Source organism: Ornithorhynchus anatinus, chromosome 9, assembly GCF_004115215.2.
Source record: "Ornithorhynchus anatinus isolate Pmale09 chromosome 9, mOrnAna1.pri.v4, whole genome shotgun sequence".
NCBI lineage: Eukaryota > Metazoa > Chordata > Mammalia > Monotremata > Ornithorhynchidae > Ornithorhynchus > Ornithorhynchus anatinus.
This window is the reverse complement of record NC_041736.1, coordinates 784,295-807,240: the sequence shown is the minus strand read 5'-3', so window position 1 is coordinate 807,240 and position 22,946 is coordinate 784,295. Positions and strand designations below refer to the sequence as shown.

The 22,946-nt window shown below is 50.6% G+C and overlaps 1 protein-coding gene across 1 annotated transcript in view; it reads right to left on the bottom strand.

Moving 5' to 3' along the window:
* THSD7B (thrombospondin type 1 domain containing 7B) overlaps positions 1-22,946 on the bottom strand; it is a 159,992-nt gene that overhangs the window by 123,001 nt on the left and 14,045 nt on the right. The window contains exon 2 of the mRNA XM_029072551.2: positions 5,721-5,907. Within this exon, the coding sequence (XP_028928384.1) occupies positions 5,721-5,883 (163 nt within the window). The 5' untranslated portion in view covers positions 5,884-5,907. The remainder of the gene's footprint in view (positions 1-5,720; positions 5,908-22,946) is intronic.

Genomic DNA, 22,946 nt, shown 5'->3' with positions numbered 1-22,946 from the left:
CGGGCCCCAGACTCTCCACCTCTTCCAGGCAGAGAAGTGGTGGTGGAGGTGAAGCTATGGCTACAAGCCCCAAGGCTGACTCATTTCTGGGAGATTGGTCACTGGTGCGAGATCCCCAGCTCCCAGACCTGGCTCTTTCCTCTTCCGAAGCAGTTGGCCTACAAGCTTCCATGGGCCTTAGGACTGTGACCACAGTGCTTGCCAGAATATCGATGACCTTTCCCTTTGCAGCTCTACGGAGGCTTCAGGCTGCAGCGTCACTGAGTCCCTGGGCCCCTCCAGTGATTCCTTCACCAGATCCATGTTGGAAGTGTTGGGGGATGACCGGAGTGGGAAGGAGTCATGCTGTTCTACGTTGCCATTGCCCACCAGCATTCCATGCCAACATTCCTCACCTAGTTATTCCACCCCAGTATTCCACATCAACATTCCAAACCAGTGTTCCTCGTAGACAGCCGCACCAGCATTCCATGTCAACATTATGAACCAGCGTTCCACCTAGGCATTCTGCACCAAAATTCCATGTCAACATTTTAAACCAGGGTTCCCCATAGGCATTCCACAACAGGATTCCACATCAACATTCCACATCAATATTCTATGTTGGCATTCCACACCAGCATTCCGGTCAACATTATGCACAAGTGTTCCACGTAGACATTCCACACCAGCATTCCACATCAACATTCGACATCAGTGTTCCACATCGGCATTCCGTACCAGTGTTCCCCATCAGCATCCTGTGCTCTTCCACATTAGTGTTCTACACTGTTCCACAGCAGCGTTCCCTGCAGTTCCACCTTGACATTCCAAACTGCCGACCAGAGAAAGGAGGCTGCCTGAGCAGTGGACAGAAGCAGGCCTCAGGGTCCCCTCCGAGGGTATGGACGAGATTCCCTTTGAACGTATGCTCTTTCAAGTGAAATTAATCAATCTCTTTATCACTCCTGCAGCATCTGGAGCCATAATCATTACCCGACTGCTGAGAAAGAAATGAGACCGCTAATCGCTAGGGGAGCCAGGCTCAGGGTTCAGAGTAGGAAAGTTTTTATTAAGTTCTAATTTGAAGAGCAAATTTTCAGGGTTGAATTGATCCTAGCCAGGTCAGGGGAAGAGAAAGCCTCTCTCCAGCTGCTCCTTAGCCCGACCATCACACTGCACACCTCTATCACCACCACAACCACCACCACAGCCCAGAGGGTGCAGGGCTGAACCTGCAGGCCTCTCTTCTCTCAGACCTCCTGACCCAGGGCTCAGGATAACTGAAGAGAATTGACTGGGGAGAAGTTGCAGGGATCTGCTCGAGGAACCTGAGGAAATATGTCTGTTTATTGTTATATTGTACTTTCCCAAGCACTTAGAACAGGGCTCTGCACACAGGAAGTGCTCAATAAATATGATTGATGGACTGACTGAGATGCGGTTGGGATGATGGGCAGCTCGTTATCCCCTTTTCATCCTGGGGCTGGGGGACAGCACGCAATTCATCATTCCATGTATGTGGGGCAGGGAGGTCTGCTCAGACCCTGCTCAAAGGCTGCCAGAATACCGGCCCCTCAGAACCTCGACCCTCTCATCTGTCTCCCTTTCTATCTGTTTAGGGATTTATTGGTTCACCTGGGCCTGTTATTTCTGTTTCTCCCCTCACTCTTAGCTCAGGATCCATCTTCTGCCTTACCCTTTAGACCATAGGCTCCCAGGGGCAGAGTTTGTGCCTGACTCTCCCTTGGGCTGTTCCCAAGTGCTCCAAACATAATAGGTATTCTTTACAGTTTGGTGTCGGGGCCACTGCAGTCAAGACCATGACCATGCCACAGCCTAGGCCTGTCTTCTATTAAGGGGATGGTGAGTTCTGAATGTGGGCTTTAACTGTGTGATTGCACCACTCAGGGATCCCCATCCTGAGCAGCCTCAGGGATTCTGGAGAAAACCCAGCCTAGAGTCGGGATCTGTCTGGGACTGGGCTGGCCCTCTGAGGCAATGAGCCCAGGGGAGTTGGATATGGCCCCCCACCTTGGAGATGAGACACCACTGGAGCATCCACAAGGGCCCACACCTCCCCCAGTGAGACTAACTCATCTGCTCTCACCCAGATAGGATTTGGGTCCCGGAGAATTTCTACCTACGAGTCTCCGAGTGGACACAATGACCCCTGTTGGCAGCCTGGGAAGCATCCCTAGCTATCGCCCACCCCTTTGGGGCCTGCTGCATTCCCCATCGAGATCACAACCAAGTGCAAACCCACAGCACCACCCGTCTGCCCGCACTGGAGGAGCCAGATGCCCTCACAATCCTGGTTTCAACTCAATCCTGGCCCAATGCCATCTATGAAGCTAAACTAGGTTTCCTTGCTGGGCTTGTCCGTGAACTCGAACCCAAACCCCAAGCTGTAGGCTTATTATGGACGGGGAATATGTCTGTTTATTGTTATAGTGTACTCTCCCAAGCTCTTAGTACAGTGCTCTGCACACAGTGAGTACTCAATAAATATGATTGAATGCCATTGGGACTTCAGCCAACACACGCCTGCCAGGTGAGTTCAGGTGCCACTGTGGGGCAACCACCCCGGTGGTCTGTGGGCCCCCTCCTGGACTTTCCAGGCATGGCGGGGGGCCCAGGAGCCGCATGCCCACGTTCCGACGACCTTTGCCTTGCCAGCTGGGCACGGCCCTCGTCCAAACATGCCCATTGTTTTCAGGGACAATTAGAGCAAGACATAATGACGTTCCAGACAAATGCAGCAAAGTAATTAAACCGGAATCAGAGCGAAAGAGGATCCATCCCTCTCCAACTCCGGACGCACACCTAGCAACCGAACCCAGGCTTCCAACAGCTGCGTCCAATTAAAAAATTATTAGCCCCCAGGAAAAACTCCCCGAACAGCCCCATCTGGGGCCCTGGCGGCTGCCTTTTGGAAGGAAATGGAGCACAATGAAGGAAATCCATCAAAGTTGGGTAAAAAGGACAATTGCAACACCAACTTGCCGTTTTTGTGAAATGAACAAATTTGAAAGGAGGAAATATTTCTGCAGAATTCCCGCCTGACCCTCAGTCCCGTTCCCATAGTAACTCTAGCGAGAGAGGAGAGCAGAGCTGGGAAAGCATGCTCTGCCTTTTTCTAACCAAGTTAGCTCAGGAGGACCCCAGGCCATGCAAAGGAGATACCATGGGACATTCTCAGATCAGAATGGGACTATCTACCCCACCCACTGCCTGCCTGGACACCCCATCACATCTCTGTCCCTCACAGCTGCCCAGACTTCTCATTGTGACCCTGCCCTGTCACTGCCTGGACACCCCTCCATGGACCTGCCCCCTCACTGCCTGGGCAACTCTTCACTTAGCTGTTTCTTCTCTGTCCAGAGTCCCCATCACATAACTGCCTGGATTATAATTTCACAAAGATGGAAGAGAAGGGTAGAAATGTTGTGGGGGGTTTTTGTGTGAAGTAACCAGTAAAAGCAGGTATTTGCCAGTCAGCAGCCAGTAGTCAGCCCCATCCAGAAAGAGATTTCCTGGTGAGTTTTGGGAGTATCAGTGCCAGCAGGAGGTGAGGTAGAGAGACCTTGGGCTCATCTTCAAAGCCATTTTCATGGTTTGTAACTGGGACTTTGATCATTAAAGCGATCCCTCTGCTACCCAATGTGGTTGAATTTAACTCTTGTGTCCCTCCATCTCCCGGCCTGTCTTCCCAGGCCAGTAGCTGAGGACTGCCAGCTTGGCAGTAGCTTGGCCTCATTCCCTCGGCAGCTGGGGCTGAAGATGACGGACTGAAGGACTTTCCCAAATCTCCATGGAGAATTTGACTTAACAGATGTGACCGGCCTGGATTAAATGAATCTTGCTCTGATCTTTGATCTTTGAACAAATCACCCACGTTACAGGGAGAGGGCTACTCACTTTGCCCATCCACCAGTGCCCCACATCTTCCAGGGATCCGTCCACCACACTGTGAACTTCTCTTGGATGGGACCACGTGTTCTATTGTCACCCTACTCTTCCAATCCCCACTCAGCTCACAGCACTCTGCTCACAGCAGGAAACTGGTTCAGTGTTCTACACAAAGCTAGCACCTGGGAGAGCGCTCCACACCCAGCGTATGCCTTATCCAGTCCAGTGCTCTGCCCAAAAAATGAGTGCCTCGAGCAGCACTCTGCGCACCGAAAGCACTTAATTAATCCTCGTTGATGATGATGAAGTGACCCAATCCTTCCTTTTGAAGGTGCTGGGAAGAGAACGAGAAGAGATCGACCCCCCCCCATGCTAACCCTACATTCTTCCTGCCACCCTAGCACCTCTTTTTTCCATCATGCCCTGTGCCCAGCCCTGCCAGTGCTCAGCTTTGCTGCGCCGAGCTGCCACGTGTGCCACGGTGGCCAAGACAGAGCCCTGCCCATTGTGACCACCTAGTCTGTGCAGTGGCAACCTGTGTCCTATGAACTGTGTTTGCCTTTGACATTTTCACTAGAACCGATTTTCGTTTGGGGGGGCTTTTCTTTTTTTCTGAAAAATCATCACCCAGACTGGGGTCTCTGAAGACCCTGGGGACACCCACCACATCCCAAACTGCCGGGCTCAGGAGCTGAGACCCAGCCACATCAGCAGCAGCCTCTCTCCACCTCTGACCACCCCAACCCCCTGCCACCGCCAACCCAGCCACCAGACCTCAGCTCTCCCCAGCTCCAAAGCCCTTCTGAAATCCCACCTCTTCTAGGGGGCCTTCTCCAATTAATAATAATAACGGTATTTGTTAAGCGCTTACTATGTGCCAAGCACTGTTCTAAGCGCTGATTAGTCTCTCCACACCCCACACCTACCACCCTACCACTCAGCGCTTTTGCAGCAAACTCTCAACCATGAACTCACCGCCCCCCAAGTCCAGCAGCCGCAACTGTCCTGGGTTAAAAAAAAATACTTAAATTTGCTTCCCTTAGTAGTTGAGCATTTTTAAACACACACAGAAACAAGCTCTGCCCCCAGGGGCCAATTTATTCTCTGACAGAGTGAGCTCATGAAGCCCACGGTGTACTAAACGCTCAGCAGCCCAAGCTGTACTTACATGCTGTACTAAGTGCCCATGAGGTGCACACCCTACAAGGAGCCCCATTGAGATCCATGCTGTATTAGACACACCCACAGCCACATGGGGGCGGGGCAGGGGGGCAGGAGGAATGCTGAGGTTGCAAGCCGACGCTGCCCAGACAATCTTGGGAGGCGAGCTCCACAGCCACAGCCTCTGCAACGTTAGATGCATCAGAGCTGATGGAATCTAAGCACAATGCCCATGTGGGACAGGCCCTCTGTCCAGACACATATGTACCCAGAGAGACCATCAGCTATGTTCGGTATCACTTTCCTAATGAGGGATAAGCTGGGTCGCTGAAACACTGACGTCCCTGATGAGGGGGAAATGTCAGGCTGAGCTGAATGCCAAATGGATATCCAGGGCCTCAGAGTACAGACTTCCAGGATGAAGGCCCTTTATGGTGCTGGGTGAAATCGACCTTTCACGTACCCGGGGATGGAGCCCAGCCCAGATGGGCTCCTTCCCTCCCTCAGTGAGGGCTTGTCTTCAAATATCTCGTTTTCCCAAATTACGGTGTCTGGGGAGAACTGGCTGTGGGGGAATGGGTGGCGGGGGTGGGTGTAGGGGACAGGCAAGGGAAGAAGGGGCAGGCACCAACCCCAATTCGCAGTTGGCAAAGGAAGTGCATCCCTACCTGCTTTCCAGACAAACTGCGGCTCCCTGCTGCCTGCCAAATCTGCTGCTTGGACCAGGAAGAGAGAAAGGAGGAGGAGGAGGAGGAGGAAGAGGAGACGTGGCTTCCTGGTGCCCCTCCAGGCACGGGGCCCTGCAGTTCCCCGGCCCCACGGGAGCATCATCCAGTCCTGTGAGTCGGCCTGCCCCTGGGCCGCAAAAGAGGAGAGGAAAAGTTAAGAAACATCTGGTTTCCTTCCTAAGCAAATTGGGGGATCACCCACAGAACACTGGGGAGAGTCCCAGATCCTCACCATTTTTTTAAATGATATTTAAGCAGTTACTATGTGCCAGGACTGTTCCAAGTGCTGGGGAAGATAAAAACCAAACGGATTCAACACAGCTCATGTCCCAGATGGGCTCACATTCTTAACCCCCATTTTACAGATGAGATAAGTGAGACGCAGAGAAATTAAGTGACTTGCCCAAGATCACATAGCAGACAAGTGGTGGAGCCAGGACTAGAATCCATGTCCTTCTGACTTCCTGGTCCCTTCTCCCCTTGGGCCCAAAGCTGGGGAAGCAGGAATGGCTTGGATAGGTTGGCTGGTCCCGGGGGTGATGGACAGGTGCTGCTGTTGCCCTAGCAGCTGTCTGGAGAGACCACCCAAGGCTTCTCCATCTGTCTCTCCTGCTTCCTAACAGCCCAGTCCAGGATCCACAGCCCGAATTCCACAGACCGGGATCCACAGCCCCTCCCACATAGAGGCAACCGGTTCTGTGGCTTGTAGAAGCTCCCCTCGAATGCCCAAAGCTGAGATCCAGGACACAGTTAACATCCTGGGATCAGAGTACTGTCAGGATATGCTGGGGCTTACCATGGACAGAGAGCTGGGCCTCGAACCTACTGTGTGCAGAGTACTTACTGTCCTGGGCCCTTACTGTACTGGGTTCAGAGTGCCCTACTGGATGCAAGGCACTGTGTTGGAGTACGAACTGCAATCCCTGCACTCAGGATGACTAACGGAGGCTCTTGCCAGCCACCTGTGAGACGGCACCAACATCCACCTTTAATGTTCCCTGGGCTCCAATGACAGCACTGTGAGCCAGACCCCATAGAGGCCACCCCAGCCTCTGGGATCCCATTATCTCCCCTCGGCCGATCGCCTCCTGCCCCGGGTCAGCGCAGCCAACAGGTCCAAGTCGCCAATTAAAGTCTTGAGCTGGACCGGCCCAGGTCTGCTGTGTGGGAGCCAGGTGAGGCAGGGGACCATGGTTCCTGCGGGTTCCCGCTCTTCCGGTGCCGCTTGCTGCAGTGTTCAAAGAAGATACATCAAATAACCTTTTTGGATTCAAAGCCTGTATATGTAAGCTCCTCATTAGACTACAAACTCCTTGAGGGCAGCATGGTGTAGTGGAGGACCTGGGAGTCAGAAGGTCATGAGTTCTAATCCCGCTTCGCCACTTGTCTACTGTGTGACCTTGAGTACATCACTTCACTTCTCTATGCCTCAGTTACCTGATCTGTAAAATGGGGATTAAGACCATGAGCTCCACATAGGATGGGGACTGTGTTCAATCTGATTTGATTCTATCCACTCCAGCGTTTAGTAGAGTGCCTGGATCATACTAAGCGCTTAACAAATACCACTATTATTATCATTATCTTTCTACTCTTTTGTACTTTCCCAAGGGCTTAGTACCTAGGTCTGCACATAGTAAAGGCTCAAATACAATTGACTGATTGACTGATTGAAGTAAGGAAATAGCATAGGGTTCTCAGTTTAATGATTTCTCAACACTTTCTCTTTCCTCTGGTTTAACACATAACAGAATTAGTAAATTATAATTAAAAATAATAAAAATAAAAATTCCCTCCTCCAAGTGGACTTCCCTGATTAATCCCCCCATGCTTCTTGTCATGCCATCCCCTCAGCTACCTCAGCATTCATGTATTTTTCTGATTACTTCTAATTGATTTCTTTATCGCCTCGGCTTTATGACTGATTATCTCTCTTTCCTCATTTGAGCTATAGTCTGTGCATTCATCAGTTCAGGACTGCATTCCCCCGCTTTTGCCATCAATTCCTCGGGGCAGGCAGGGATCCATCTTTTACTCTTCTTTTGAAGAATGTTCCCCTGCCTCTGGACTGAGGCCCCCATGGTCAAAGAAAGTGCTGCCCCAGAAGGGGAAGCTGGAGCAGCTGGAGCTTTTGGCTTCTCTCCTGACTGGGAAAGATTAACCACGGTCCCGGAAGCCCAGATGAACCAGAGCAGACCTATCTGGGGGAGGAGGGCACTTGGGAGTTGTGGGATAGGTTGGTCTCAGTGAGGGGGAGCCCATCTTCATGTTGGCCAACCCAGGATGAGGAAAAGATTCAGCCACCCAGAGCCCCACGGTCCAAGCTGATTCCAGTCAGGGAGCAGGAAGGAAAGCAGCCTTCCCAAGGGCCCCGGGGTCCCAGGTCCCATAGTAACCTCACCCGCCGCAGGGGCCTGAGTATTGACTGTCAGAGAAGTTATGCGCTTAAACTGAAAATAGAGGCTTGTGTTCTCTCGATTAATTATGCATCTCCCACTGCAAGGAAACTTATTGAAAACGCATCCACTCTTGACATAAGTAATAACATGTTTATGGGCCTATAAAATTTTCCAGCCGACTCTCTCGTTATCTGTTACAATTGTGCTGTTTTACAGGGGCTAGACATCAGGACATCGATCATCTGAACATTAGGTTTCGGCAATTGGTGGTGATTGATCTCAGCCTGAGGCTGCAGGGCCATCCCAGAGGATGATATTTCTGTTCCTGTGAAAGGCGAAGCTCTCCAGATACCACCTTCAGCCATGGTGTTCCGTGGGCCCCTGGGAATGGCCCGTCAGTGCCCTTTCTGCTTCCTCTGTGGGCGGCCAGCTCCCTGGGTTCCAGGCACGCAGGTTCAGCTGGACCTACTAGCCCTGCTGGACTCTATTACAGCATCTCGGCACAGAGCGAGAAACGGAGGCTTTAGAGGATGATCAATTACTCACTGTGTTTTCTCTACTGGGAGGTACCAACGTCTGTCTCCACGGTTGGAGTGGAAGCTCTTTAGGGGCAGTGAACTTGCCCCATGTTTCCATGTGCTCTCCCGAGCACTCATAGCATGCACTGTACCCCAAGGATGCTTACATTATCACCCATCCTCCATTCCAGACGGTCTAGGAAGCTTCTGAGCCTGATGACCGCAAAGTGTGGTGGTAGGCCTGTCAGCCACCTAGTTCCAGGATTTTGATTCTCTCCACTCACTCCCAGTTGGGTGAGCTCACGGCCTCCAGCCCAGGGTGGCATTGCTGGGGGCAAGTGATAGAGAGCAGCCAGAAGAGGGCCCCGCTTCCGCTTGGACCCACTACGGGGAATGCCACCCCAGCATCCAGGTTCAGCTGGCTGAGAAAAGGCAGTGGCTTGTTGTGTATTTTGGAAATGCACCAATAGAAATTTTACATTTAGAAGTTTAATTATGAACTTGGATAAGTGGATTATAATGAAAGATATCTCCAGCAAGGGAGTCCAAGCAGATGCATTGTGAATACATTACAGAAAACACCAGAGAGATAACTTTCCATCAGTGGAAAGATTTTTAATTAAGCAGCAGTAGGACAGACCTCCTCTGTGAGCACCATCCGGTGACACACAGTTCATTAACACAGGTTACTGCTGCATAATGTGGTGACGAAGGAACTCTGCCCCTGGCAGCTCCCTTCCCAAGCCATCCCTCCCCTCAGAAGGCGACAGGTCAGGTCAGGAGGCAGACACCTGCTTTTCTTGCATAACAAACTAGCCCTCGTCTTAGCAAGCCAAGAGGGTTCATGAGAAACAGCATGGCTTAGTGGATAGAGCACAGGCCTGGGAGTCAGTAGCAGCTGGGTTCTAATCTCGGCTCTGCCACTTGTCTGCCATGTGACCTTGGGCAAGTCACTTCACTTCTCTGTAACTCAGTTACCTCATCTGTAAAATGGGACTGTGAGCCCCATGTGGGACATGGACTGTGTCCAACTTAATTATCTTGTATCTACCCCAGTTCTTAGTACAGTGCCTGGAATGTAGTAAGGACTTAACAAATACCATTAAAACACCCCATCACACTCCATCTTCTCCCAAAAGCGAGGTTGAAAATTTTGGGGACAAAGCGTGAGAGATTTTATCTGCTAAGAACAAAATCAGGCTCTCTTTTATCCTTGCTCCCCTCCCAACCTCTAGGAAGGACAGCAAGATTAACAAAAAAAGACAAATCTCTATTTCGTGTGAAGTGATGTTTTGAAGGGTCAGATTTCAGCTCCAACTGTCTCCCTCCCATCTGGCAGGCCGAGGCGAGGTTTTCCAAGAATGATAACAAAGCCCAGAATGCCAGTGGGGAAGAGATCTGATGAGTGTTTCTCCACATTTACTGGGAAAATGGCAGCATTCTATTCTTCAGGGGAAATGTCAGTCAAGGGAGCCACCTGTCCACTCGTGTGGATGCCCAGCTCAGCCCAGCCCTGTCCAACTGAGGAACGGAGCACAGAACAGGAGCCCCATGGAGAGAAGAGGACAGACTCTCCTTCATTCCCCCGTTTGTAAAACATAAACACACCCACCCCTGGCAACACTCTAATAACAAGGCACTACAGTCCAACTAGCCCAGGGCCCTGTCTTCCAAGGCAGCACCAGGGTGCTGGGAGGAATTAGATGCTTGTTGCCCTCCTGGGCATCCACCTCATGGCTAGAGATGAACCATCCAACACCCTTGACTCTCCCTTCCCTATCGCTGACTCTTCTTCAGTGATCCAGCATAGGCTATCCAGCATGGGCCATCCAACACCTCTAGCTCTCCCCTTTCCATCCTTGACTCTCCCCCAGTGACCCAGGATGGGCCACCCAACACCCTTAACTCTCCTCTTTTCATTTCCAACTCTCCTCCAATGACCCAGCATGGATGATCATCCATGGATGCTGTCCAAACCCCTCTGGACCTGCTGGTGTTCCCACCTTCACAGGTCCTTATGGGAATATGGATTCCCTGTTTTCACCCAATGCTGGGTGTGTTGTTGGCTCTGGACCTACCCCCTCCGACTTCAGACTTTGTCCCCGGGACCTGGAATACATCCAACAATTCAGGCCTCTTTCCCAACTCTGCCGTCATTCCCAGACCTCGTCACCTGAAGTCTTGGCCCTGGCCAGCTCTTGGCAATATCACGTCAAAGACCCAGTGCAGGCCTGAACAGTCCCTCTCCCTACTCTGCAGCACAGTGTCCAGCCAGGATCTTGGGGAGAGGGGAGGCCTGCACCTTGCTGGAGAAATTCCAAACAGGTCCAAAATGCCCAAGTCTGTGTCCCCTTAACCCAAAGCCTTCTGAGATTCACCATTTTCCCTATCTTTTGAATTGTCCTGGAAGCCTGATCAATCAATCAATCAATTGGATAGAGTGAGCACTTACTGTGTGCAGAGCACTGTGCTAAGTGCTTGGGAGAGTACAATATAGAAATATAACAGAGATGGCAGACACATTTCCTGCCCAGGACAAGCTTATAGTCTAGAGGAGGGGACAGACATTACTATAGATAAATTACAGATTTGTACCTAAGTGCTGTGGGGCTGAGAGGGACATGAATAAATGGAGCAAATCAGGGTGATACAGAAGGGAGTAGGAGAAGAGGAAATGAGCATTTAGTCAGGGAAGGCTTCTTGGAGGAGATGTGCCTTCTATAAGGCTTTGAAGGTGGGGAAAGTAAATGTCTGTCCGATATGAAGAGGGAGGGTGTTCTAGGATAGAGAAAGGATGTGGGTGAGAGGTCAGCAGCAAGATGACAAGGTTGAGGCACAGTGAGCAGGTTGGCATTAGAGGAGCAATGTGTGCAGGCTGAGCCACAGCAGGAGAGCAGAGAGGAGAGATACGAGGGGGTAAGATGATTGCTTTAAAGCCAAAGGTAAGGAGCTTCTGTTTGATGTGGAGGTAGATGGACAACCATTGGAGGTTTGTGAGGAGTGGGGAAACATGGATTGAACGTTTTTGTAGAAAAACGATCTGGGCAGCAGAGTGAAGTATGGACTGGAGTGGGGAGAGACAGGAAGCAGAGAAGTCAGGTGGAACCTCAAGACAGGATAGGATAAATGCTTGGATTAATATACTAGGAGTTTGGATGGAGAGGAAAGGGCAGATTTTAGCAATGTTGTGAAGGTTGAATGAACAGGATTTAGTGAAAGATTGAATACGTATGTTGAATGAGAGGGAGGAGTCAAGGATAATTCCAAGGTTAAGGGCTTGTAAGACAAGAAGGATGGTAGTTTGGTCTAGAGTCAGAGGAGAACAGGATTTGGGAGGAAATATAAGGAGTTCTATTTTGGACATGTTTAGTTTGAAGTGACAGCAGGAAATCCAAGTAGAGATGTCTTAAAGGTGGGAGGAAATGCAAGACTGCAAAGAGAGAGAGAAGTCAGGGCTGGAGGTATAGATTTGAGAATCATCTGCATAGACCTGGCTGAATTCAAACTCACAAATCCTCCAGAATGGAAAGTACAAGTAGTAAGGGAGGGCTGCCTCTGCCTTGACCTAGGTGAGCCCCCCTAGCCCATCCCCCAGCCAGGATTCCGCTAAGGGCCAGAGCCAGCCTGGACGACCCCCAACCCCAGAAATCCCCAACTCCTGTGGGTAAACAGGCCCCCGCTTTCTTCTTCACAAGGCTATCAGCTCATACAAGCACTGAGTCGGTAGGCAGCAGAGTCCTGCTGGAGATGCCCTGGCCTCAGGACCCTCCTTCTGGGGAGCCCGCCAGACCCCAGGAATCGACGCTGGCTCGAGGAGGACAGGTCACATAGGAGTGCATTGGCCCTTAGCTGCTCCTCTGGACTGATTCAACACAGTTATCTTCCCATTTGCCAGCTGGGCAGAAGCATGATTCCGAGGACAAAATCCCAAATGTTTGGGTTTGGCTGGCAGGCACTTCCCCGGGACTCCAGCCAGCCCTTCATTGGGACCTTTGCCGGCCCTTGCCTGGGACCCCGGCTGGCACTTTCCTAGGATTCTGGTGGGCCTTTCCATGGGACTTCAGCCAGAACTTCTCTGAGATCCTAGCTGGCCCTTCCCTGGCCCTTCATTTCCCCAAGATCCCAGCTAGACCTTCTACAGGACTTCTGCCAGAACTTCTCTGGAATCCCAGCCAGCCTTCCCCTGGGACTCAGGCCAGAACTTCCCCAGGATCCCAGTCCACCCTCCCCTGGGGTGCCAGCCAGAACTCCCCCATGATTCCAGTAGGCCCTCACCAGGGACTCTGGCCAGAATTTTCCCGGGATTCCAGCCGGCCCTCCCCCAGGACTCCGCATCTTCAGGGCTGAATTCCATTCAGGCTTAGGAGAATGTGGTCTAGGTCAAAGATGTTTTGCTCTCCAGAATTCAGGAGATGAGGAGAAAAGGAGTCTTATCCTCAGGCCCCTAAATCCATCACAATCCAAAGAATCCAAAATGATCTCTTTCCCCATCCCAGATTCAGGTTCAGAAAATACCTTCCTCCCTGTCCTTCCTAAAAATAGGCATTCCAATTTATTCCGATCTCTCTTGCCAAGCACCCAGTGTGCTGTAAAGTGGCAGATATCCACTTATTCGAATTAACCTGGGTTTGACCCAGAGTGGGAGCAGATTGATACGGCTGAGATTAATGAGTCAATTATTTCTGGACCAGGTACACAGATCGGCGGGTGCCGGGAGCCCCCAGGGCTGCTCTCTCCTCCTCATATGGCTTTTGGACACCGCACAATGACCCAAGGTGCGGCTCAAAGTGGCAAGGATGAGGACTGATGCTATTCTGCGAACCCAGAAATCCTTCCCACTCAAAAGGAAGTGGGTGATAGGCAGGCAAACTAGTTTCCAGGACAATTGTCCTTAAAGCCTTTCATTTGGGCTGCTACTAACTGGGCTCCCAGGGCCTTGGGTGCAGGGCTATATTATTTCCAGAGGCCAATTAGATGGGCTGGAGGAGATCGATCCAGGGTGAAAACCCAAGAATTAACCCCCACCTCACCTCTCCATGAGCCAAGTAATTAGGGCTTTCTCTCTGTAGGAATCCAAGGGCCCAGGGAACCTGGACTGTGCATGTGGGGAGGTGGAAAAATAGCAGCACCAGCAAGGTGGAAAAGTCGAGTTGGGAGGGAGGGAGCTGCAGAAAGAAAAGTTAACTGGGGAAGGTCTCTTGGAGGAAGTGGGATTTCAGAAGGGCTCTGGAGATGCGGAGGGCCAAGACCTGTGTTCTCAAAGGACCAATCTGAATTCGGCCTTTTCCTGCCCTATAGAAGCACAGTGCAACTCTAGCCCATGTTAGCCCCAAAACCCAGCCAGCCCTGGACTCTGTCTCCAACAGCAGCCTGGGAGCAACCATACACCTGCCTTCAATGTTGAGGATGGGCCTCTCTCTGCAGGAAACAGATCCGACATTTCCGGGCCTTTTCAAGTCCCTAGCTCTTCCCTCCACCATTCCCTGAGAGGAACATTCCATGGCTGTGTCCAGAGATTTGAGCCACGGTCTGTCCATCGCCATGTCGGGAGAGCACACGTACAGCAGCACCTACCAGGGTTTCCGCTCAGATGCAGTTTAAATAGTTTCCTCAGCTCTCAGTGAGGCCTACGCTGTTTTGACTAGCACCTTCCTTTTGTACTCTGAAATTAACCTCAAGTTCTGTAATTGGATATTTGAAAACAGACACCAGATGCATAGGCTTCCCACACAGAATAATCTTTTTTTAATAAGAGCAGTACGCTACCTTCTAAAATGAAGATTAAACTGGGTAATCAAAAACTTCCTAAATAATTTTGACAGGATTTATTTGATTTCCTTCCCAAAGATAAAGATTAAATAGTGTCTAGCTCTAAATCATCTCATCTTTCCCCACACAAATCAAATCCCTGTAATGACCAAGGGAGGACTCAGATTCTGCTCAGTCTAAACATCACACCCAGGCAAATCATCAACTTGACTGATGTCACCATTATTAGTCATAGCATTTATTAGGTGCCTAGTAGAGCATTGTACTGGACACCTACTGTGCAGAGCAGTCCCCTGAGCATTTATTGTGAAAAGAATTCTGTCCTGGGAGCCAACTGAATGTGCAGTGCTGTACTGACTACTTAGGAACATTCCAAAGAAGTAAAAGGCATGCTTCTTACTCTCAAGAAGCTTACAATCTAATAAGGAAAGCAAGCAAACACAATTGACCGGACATAGGAAAAAAAGTAAGTGCATAGGTACACATAAGAACAAAAGAAAGTAATTACATGCCTAAAATTAGATCATACACAGGAGGGAACATCAGTCCCCCTGGCAACCAAACCCATCGTGTTCCGGGATGACTGGGTCCCAAACTGAACCCCATGCCACTCTTCCTGCCTTGCCCCTGCCCTTCAGGGACCTCAAAGTGTCAGTGGGCTGAGGTCAGCAGATGGCTTGGGGGAGACAGCCAGGGTTCACCCAGGGTGGCCGGCTGGGAAAGGGCCAACATTTCCACTCTCTTGGGCTAATCCAGACCCTATCCAGCAGGGGCCTGCAGTCTGATGCAGGGACAAGTGCTCCAGGGAAGGCTGGAAGACTGGAGGACTGGGCCCCTCTCAGGACCCCTGCAGATGGCAGGAGATGGTCAAACATCTGATGGAAAATGGAAAAGGTGAAATTCAAAGGGGAACCAGAGAAGACACAGAAAATGGTCCCAAGTCGTGCTTCTGCCAGTTGTATCTACTTTTACTCTTGGCCCCACTGAGATGTGTTCACTTGGTGTCTCTCTGTCTCCAACATTAGGTTATAGGCTCTGTATACTCTTTCTAGGACCCAGAACAGCTCTCTGCACCCAAAAGGTGCTTAATAAACAATACTGAATTGAAGTGTGCCAGAAGAAACTTTAAGCCCCTGAAGGTTTCTGGTGGCAGGTGGTGATGCGTTCCAAGCAATATTTCAAGACAACACTCTGGGCAGCCATATTTAGGATGGGTGGAAGAGGGAAGAAAAGGCCAAAGTCAGGGAGGCCAGCAAGGAGGACATGACAGTAAACCAGCTAGAAGCCGTGACAGTAATCCAGCTAAAAGTGGAGGAGGAACTACACAGTAGCAGGCTCAGAGCATGAGCGGGCACATGGACTGGGCCGATGGAAAACCTTCCATGCCCGGGAACTCCCACAGACCCAACTCTGGATTCAGTCTGGCAGCATCTCCTGGATCTGCCTTGCTAGGATTGCCTCCTGTTTGAAACGATCCTGAGAAAGCTCAGAGAAATCCAATACAAGATGGCTTCTCTGCCCTACCTGCCTCTCCAGCCCTGATCCCCAAAACTGACCTTGTCCACCACCAGGCCTGCCCTTCCCCGCTCAGCCTCCGGTCTTCTCCCCCAACCCACTCCTGCCCCTCTAGTGGAAGGAAATGTTCCCAGGAGGAACCAAACGGGAAATCTAAGCCCTGAAACCTCTGAGGGCAATGTTGGCTAAGGCAACCATTTCCCTTCTTGGGGGAAAAGACATTTCCTTTCCCCTCTGACAATTCTTCATCTTCGGCTCCAAAGCCCATAGCAGGTAGGTTTTCAAATCAATCTTAACTCAAACACCTGACTTCATCCCTCTGAATCTCAGTGCTCCCCTAGGCCCTGCCACTCCCCGACACCAGCTGCCTGTGGGGAGCACAAACACAAACACTGGGGGGGTAGAAATAAAGCCCATGATGGCTGGATCCCAGAAACTGCTGAAGCTGAACACAGCAGCTACAAAGTGAGATGGTCTTCATATATATTTGCTGCACAAACATGCAAGCCATACTCATAACACACACTTACCCATAGGTTATGAGCTGCCTGAGGGACAGGGACAGTGGTTGAGTAGATTTTCTTTTACCTACTCCAGAATTTAGCATAGTACTTGGTGCTTAATCAATACCATCAACACTGATAAAAATAATAATAATGATAATAAACGTGGTTTAGTGGAATAAGCATTGATCATTATTATTCACAAATAGGCACACACCTGGGCACACACAGATTCAGTGGAGAGCACAAAGGAACTGCCTATCAAATGGTGAAGACAGGCAAGTACAAATAGCATACATACAGTATGAGCAAGAAGAAAAATCCATCAATTGTATTTATTAGCCCAGGCTTGGGATTCAGAAGAATCTGGGTCCTAATCCCGGCTCTACCACTTGTCTGCTTTGTGACCTCGGGCAAGTCCCTTAATTTATCTGTGCCTCAGTTACCTCACTTGTAAAATGAGGATTAAAATTGTAAGCCCCATGTGGGACATGGGTTGTGTCCAGCCTGATTAGCATGTACCTACTCTAGTGCTTAGTACAGTGCCTGGCACATAATAAGCACTTAATAAATACCACGTTTAAATAAGGGCATAGAGAGCAAGGAGATGAGCATGGAGATGATCTGGAAGATGAGACTGGGAGTGAACCTAGGGGTGAGCTCAGGGGTAAATTTGGGGGTGAGTTCAGTGGTGAGTGAGCGAGTTCAGGGGTGAGTTTGGGGGTGAGTTCAGGGGAGAGCTCAGGGGTGAAATTTGGGGTGAGCTCAGGGGAGAATCTGGCAGAGAGCTCAGGCATGAGTTTGAGGGCACACTTTGGGGTGAATTTGGGGGTGATTTGGGGGGTGAGCTCCGAGGTGAGTAATTTCAGAGGCAAGCTTAAGGGTGAGCTCAGAGGAGAGCTTAGGGTTGAGCTCAAGAGGAGAAAAGAATGTAAACTGAGGAGAAGCAGAAGAGAGAGGCTGCAAAAGAGTGAGAGGCTATGGATGGTCAAGAGTTTCTGTGAAATGGGTCGATGGCAGTTTCCCCTCTGGGCTACCTGGGTCTTGGAGGCAGCCCTGGGGCTTGGCAGAAAGGGGCCAGGAAACATCATTATCCGTGGCTTTTTTTTAATACTTCATTTTATCTCCTTTTCTCATTTTTCCATGATCCAATCAATCAGAAAGCAAACTGCAGAGCGAATGGGTGGTGGCAGTTTCATGGAGCCTCCAGTTAATCAGGAGCAATTTTTCACATTGATCAGAATGTAAACCGAGCTGAGTTATGGGCAGGGGCTCCCATCAGCCCTGGGAGGAGGCGAGCTGTCACCGAAGAGCACTGGTAATGAAACCCCCTCTCCTCCTGCACCCCCCCGGCTCCCGGCCCTCATGCGGGCAGCTAGGAACCTGAAGTCAGGCGGGCCCGGGCGCTTAGCATGCAGCTCCAGCCCCGTGTCTGCATAAGAAACGCCGCTGATTCTGATCTCATCACCCCATCCGTTTCTTACAGAAACATCTATCAGGATCGAGAAGACACAGCACGGATTAAACCTTTCCCCACTCCCCTTCCTCCCGATCCCGCAGCTACTCAGAGCAGGGCGGCACCTGAAATAGTGTGAGTCCAGCACCCGTCCAACCTGGCCTGAGTCCTCCCTCTAGCCTCACTGGGCACTGACAGGGCTGGTGGCAACCAGGGGATGGAACGGTCGCCCGTCGACACCTGACACCCGACAGGCCCTGTTCATCTTGTTTGTGGATTTGATTATCCTTCGAGAAGAGTTTCCCAATTACTAACCAATCCACCTAAGCTCGAAGAAATGTTTTGAGCTCTAAGGTAATTACACGGCCCCTGCCCCTTTTCCCCCCACCTCCAGGAAAGTAAAGTTAGCTACCGACAATGCTCGGCTCCTCGCCAGATCCCAACTGTCCCACAGCCTGGATGAAATGGGGACTGGCTGGCTGGAGGGAGATTTCTATATATCCAAAATTTTTTCAGTTGTTTTATCCTGCTACACAGCACACATCATGGCCCATGGTCAGCACCGAGCATATAGGTGAGGACCACACACACATCTCAGCATGCGGTCAGCACTGAACACACGCCTTGGCACACAGTCAGCACCAAGCACATGCCTCCGCAGGCAGTCTTCACTGGACACATGTCTAGGCACTCTGTCAGTACTGAGCACACGGTTTAGCACAACATTCAGGGCTCAGCACTTGGGCAACCTTGTGGTTCTGACCCAGACTGAGCACTGCATCCCCATTTTGCAGGTCTGGGAACTGAGAAGCGGTATGGTCTGGTGGAAAGAGCCCAGGATAGGAGACAGAGGACCTGGGTTCTAATCCCATTTCTGTCATTTTCCTACTGGCTGACCTTGGGCAATTCACTTAACTACTCTATGCCTCAGTTTCCTCATCTGTAAAACTGGGATAAAAGGCCAGGTCTCCCTTGCCCGATGTGGGACAGGGACCATGTCTGACAATTATCTTGCATCTACCTCAGAGTTTAGCACAGTGCTTGGTACATAGTAAGAATTGAACAGACACAATTATTATAATTACCATTATCGTTATTATTAATAATAACAATAAACTCATAGAAACTAAAGATACAGTCAGTTTGACTCAATTTCCTGGGAAACAAGTCGCCACAGTGGAAGGGGTGAGGAGTAGAAGAGAAAGAAGTCATGGGGAGAGGCAGAGGGGTGGGGGAGGCAGCCTTGCAGCTAGCTGTCAGGAACAAACCTCTCAGTGACTCTCCCTTACTTATCCTTAGGCTTAAAAAGAGATGCAGCAAACTCAGTGTTTTCACTCATAAACAGCCAGCTATCCCAAACCTCCAGTCCGCAGACGGGCGCACGCACGTGTGCGCGCGCACACACACACACAGATATATTCCTCTGTTTCCTCTATTACCGTAATTCATGGACTCTCTGACAACTTCTTTTGTTTTCCTCTTCTAGGATGAAGACTGGAAAGGTAAGAAACAGACACAGCAAATACAGCATTAATAATGCACCCTACATGAAAATATGTAGAAAGCTTAAAAAGAGTAAAGACTGTATTTTTCCCGTTCATTAAACCTGCCTTCATCCAGGCATAAAGGCCTAATTCTCCACTGAGCTCCCAGATGCACAAGCTCATAAGAAAAACAGAGCCAGCACCTGGGATGACAATTCTCCTTTATTACACCATTTTGTTATGGCTCGAAGAAAACCACTCTCTCGGTCTAAAAATCAAGGTGTCTGAAAACAAATGGATTCTCCACCTTACCGGGAACTTTGAAAGAACAAAGGACATTTATATATCCCAAATACCAGTGGCCTCACGCTGAACAACCCAAATCATATAAAAATAAATTTGGATCTGAAAACTAACAGAAGTAAAGGCAATTTAGCTGTTCCCAAACATCACCCTGCATTGCTGGCCTGAACAGAATGCAGAATGCAGGACGCAGCTGCTCCCTACAAAAGCACGCCCCACTCCGAGCCCAAGCCATAGAACTCAAGACATCAGCATGTCCATGTCCATCAGCGGAGAGCCACACACCATGGGCCTCTTTCAACTGTCCCTAGACCTCGATAACCACCGGATCAGTATCTCTGAGCCCAAATTCCCCCCAGGGCGAGGGTCCTCAATAGAGCTGGGGGGGCGGCAGGTCCCAGGAAACCCGCCTTCCCCCAGCTTTGGGGGGAGAACAGGGAATCTGTCCTGCAGGATGTTCCGGGCACATAATGACCCAGAAGAACCAGGGAGGTTAGCCGTTAAGGATTAGAGATTAAACCCTAACCCTTAATGAGAAACAGCAAGACCTAGTGGAAAGATCACAGGCCTGAGAGCCAGAAAACCTGGGTTCTAACCCTAGTTCTGCCACTTGTCTTCTGTGTATTCTTGGGCAAGTCATACAACTTCTCTGTGACTCAATTACTTCATCTGTAAAATGGAGATTAAAACTGTGAACCGGATGTGGGTGACACATAGTGCCTGACACATAGTAAGTGCTTAACAAATATTTTTTTTTTAAAGAGGGGTAAGATTAAGGTTGGGCTGGGGTCAGAAGTGCCCTACTAAGCCAGCCTAAGCAGCATCGTGGCTCACTGGAAAGAACACGGGCTTTGGAGTCAGAGGTCATGGGTTCAAACCCCGGCTCTGCCACTTGCCAGCTGTGTGACTTTGGGCAAGTCACTTAACTTCTCGGTGCCTCAGTTCCCTCATCTGTAAAATGGGGATTAAGACTGTGAGCCCCACGTGGGACAACCTGATTCCCCTGTGTCTACCCCAGCGCTTAGAACAGTGCTCGGCACATAGTAAGCGCTTAACAAATACCAACATTATTAACATTATTATTATTAAGCCCCAAGACCCTCACACCCCCGGGACCACATCTTGTCCATCCTGGAGGAGCCTCCAGTTAAAGGCCAAGCGAAGCGCAGCCTCTGAGCTAACAAATTTTATCCAGCAAAATGAGGGAGGGGATGCCAGGGTCCAACAGAAATGTTGCTCCCCCAGCTCACCCAACCAACACCTAGCCCGGTCCAGATCCCATCCCAAGGTAGGGATGTAGCCAGCCTCCCACCAGCTCTCCTAAGCTCATTCCCTTTGGGTCATTCACAAGATGTGGCCCAGCCCAGAAGGACTGGCTTGTGCATGGTGAGTTCAGAGGTGGGAAGGGGAAGGGGAGGGGGATCTTAGGGACAGTGACTGGAAGGGGAAAGGCTTCGAAGCACTCAAAGACTGGCAGTTGCCATTTTGTGTCTTCTCGGCCCTGATGACCTTGTCAGAGACCTGGGATGAACGAGGTTGGGAAAACAGCTAACCTGACTCACGTTTAGTACAGCTCTGTTCTAGCCCCCAAGGAGATCCTGACAGCAGCAGGACATGGTCATCCAGAATCTCCCACTAAGGGCAGCGGGAGGACAAGCAGCAGTTCTGTCTGTGGCGCTGGGGTCCAGGATGGCCACTGGGGCTGCTGGGCTCCCCAACACCAGGCACAGGTAACATCCTGGCAGTAGTGCCCCTGGACTAGGTGCCCAGGAACATCCCTGTTGGTTCTGATAGCACAGTTGCTCATACTGTATATTTGAGAGAATGTCGTAAGACTCTCTTCTGGATAAACACCAATGCTATCTTCTGGATGAGCAGAGTGAATACCAACAGATCCCATCCACCATACTCTCCCACTCCCTGGATTCTGTCAGTAGCCTCCGGGACAATTGCTGCTCCCCAAATCCCACCCCCATCCCGTCTGAGACACCCCCACACATATTCCAAGGCAGCTTGAAGGTGATATGCTGAACTTTGTTGTCAGATCCCTGATTGGAGCAAACCAAACAAGTGGGAAATGTGTCTTCATGCTGCAGGTGGCCGGCTTCAGGAACTTCTTCCCACCTGGAGTTGTGCAGCCAAAAGATCAACAAGTTCCCAAGAGTTTTGGGGAAGGCGCTGCTGTGAATGCAGATGGCTTTCCAGCCCTCTGCCCCAAGCAGGTGCCCAGTAGAGTTCTCTACCCCAAGTAGGCACTCAGCACAGTCCTCTGCTCCCAGCAGGCACTTAATATAGTCGTCTCCCCCAAGGAGGCTCCCAGCATAGCCCTCTGCCTCCAGCAGGAGCATAGCATAGCTCTCTGCTCCCAACAGTCATCCAGTACAGGCCTTTGCCCTCAATAGGCACTCAGTACAATCCTCTGCTCCCAACAGACACCCAGTCAGCCCACTGCTAGCAAGGGGACGATCAATATTGTTGATGATGAGTAATGATTTTACACTAAGGTAACTCACCTGTAAAACATCACAGATTTGTCCTCCAGAGAGGCTCAAAAGAAGTCGTGAATAAGAAATTCTTGGGAACCCTCTCAGAATGAAGATTGGGTAGGAGTAATAACTCTGGCTATCCTGGGGTTAAGGTGCGGAAGGAAAAGCCCATTTTATGTGAGAAAAGTCCTAAAAATAAATCATGAAACTGCTGGAGGGTGGTTTTCGAAGTCAAGCTAAATGCATCATCTGTAACCCAGGGAAAAGAAAAGCTGCAAACCCTCCAGAGGGCTAGCGCCAGCACAATGGGATCTAGTCAGATGCCTTGAGCCAGCCAGGAAAGAGGCTGGGAAGGACATGGACCAGGAGCCTGGAGCTCCTGAACCCAACCCCAGCATAGACCCCAGTTATCACCCTGCCTTCCAGCTGTGCCCCCACCCTGGGGAACTGGTGTTGGTGCTGCCCATCTTGCCCCTCACGATCCTGGGAACTGACATTGTTGCCCCTCATGATCCTGGGAACTGACATTGTTGCTGCCCATCTGACCCCTCACACCCTCAGGAACTAACTACTGGTGCTGCCCATCTAACCCCTCCCACTCCCAGGGACCAGGATTGGTACTACCCTCACACCCCTCACACCCCTGGAAACTGGCATCGGTGCTGCCCACCTCCCCTTGGTGTGTCATCATTCAGTGATAGCTATGGCACCAAGACCCTTTGCTCCCGGGGTG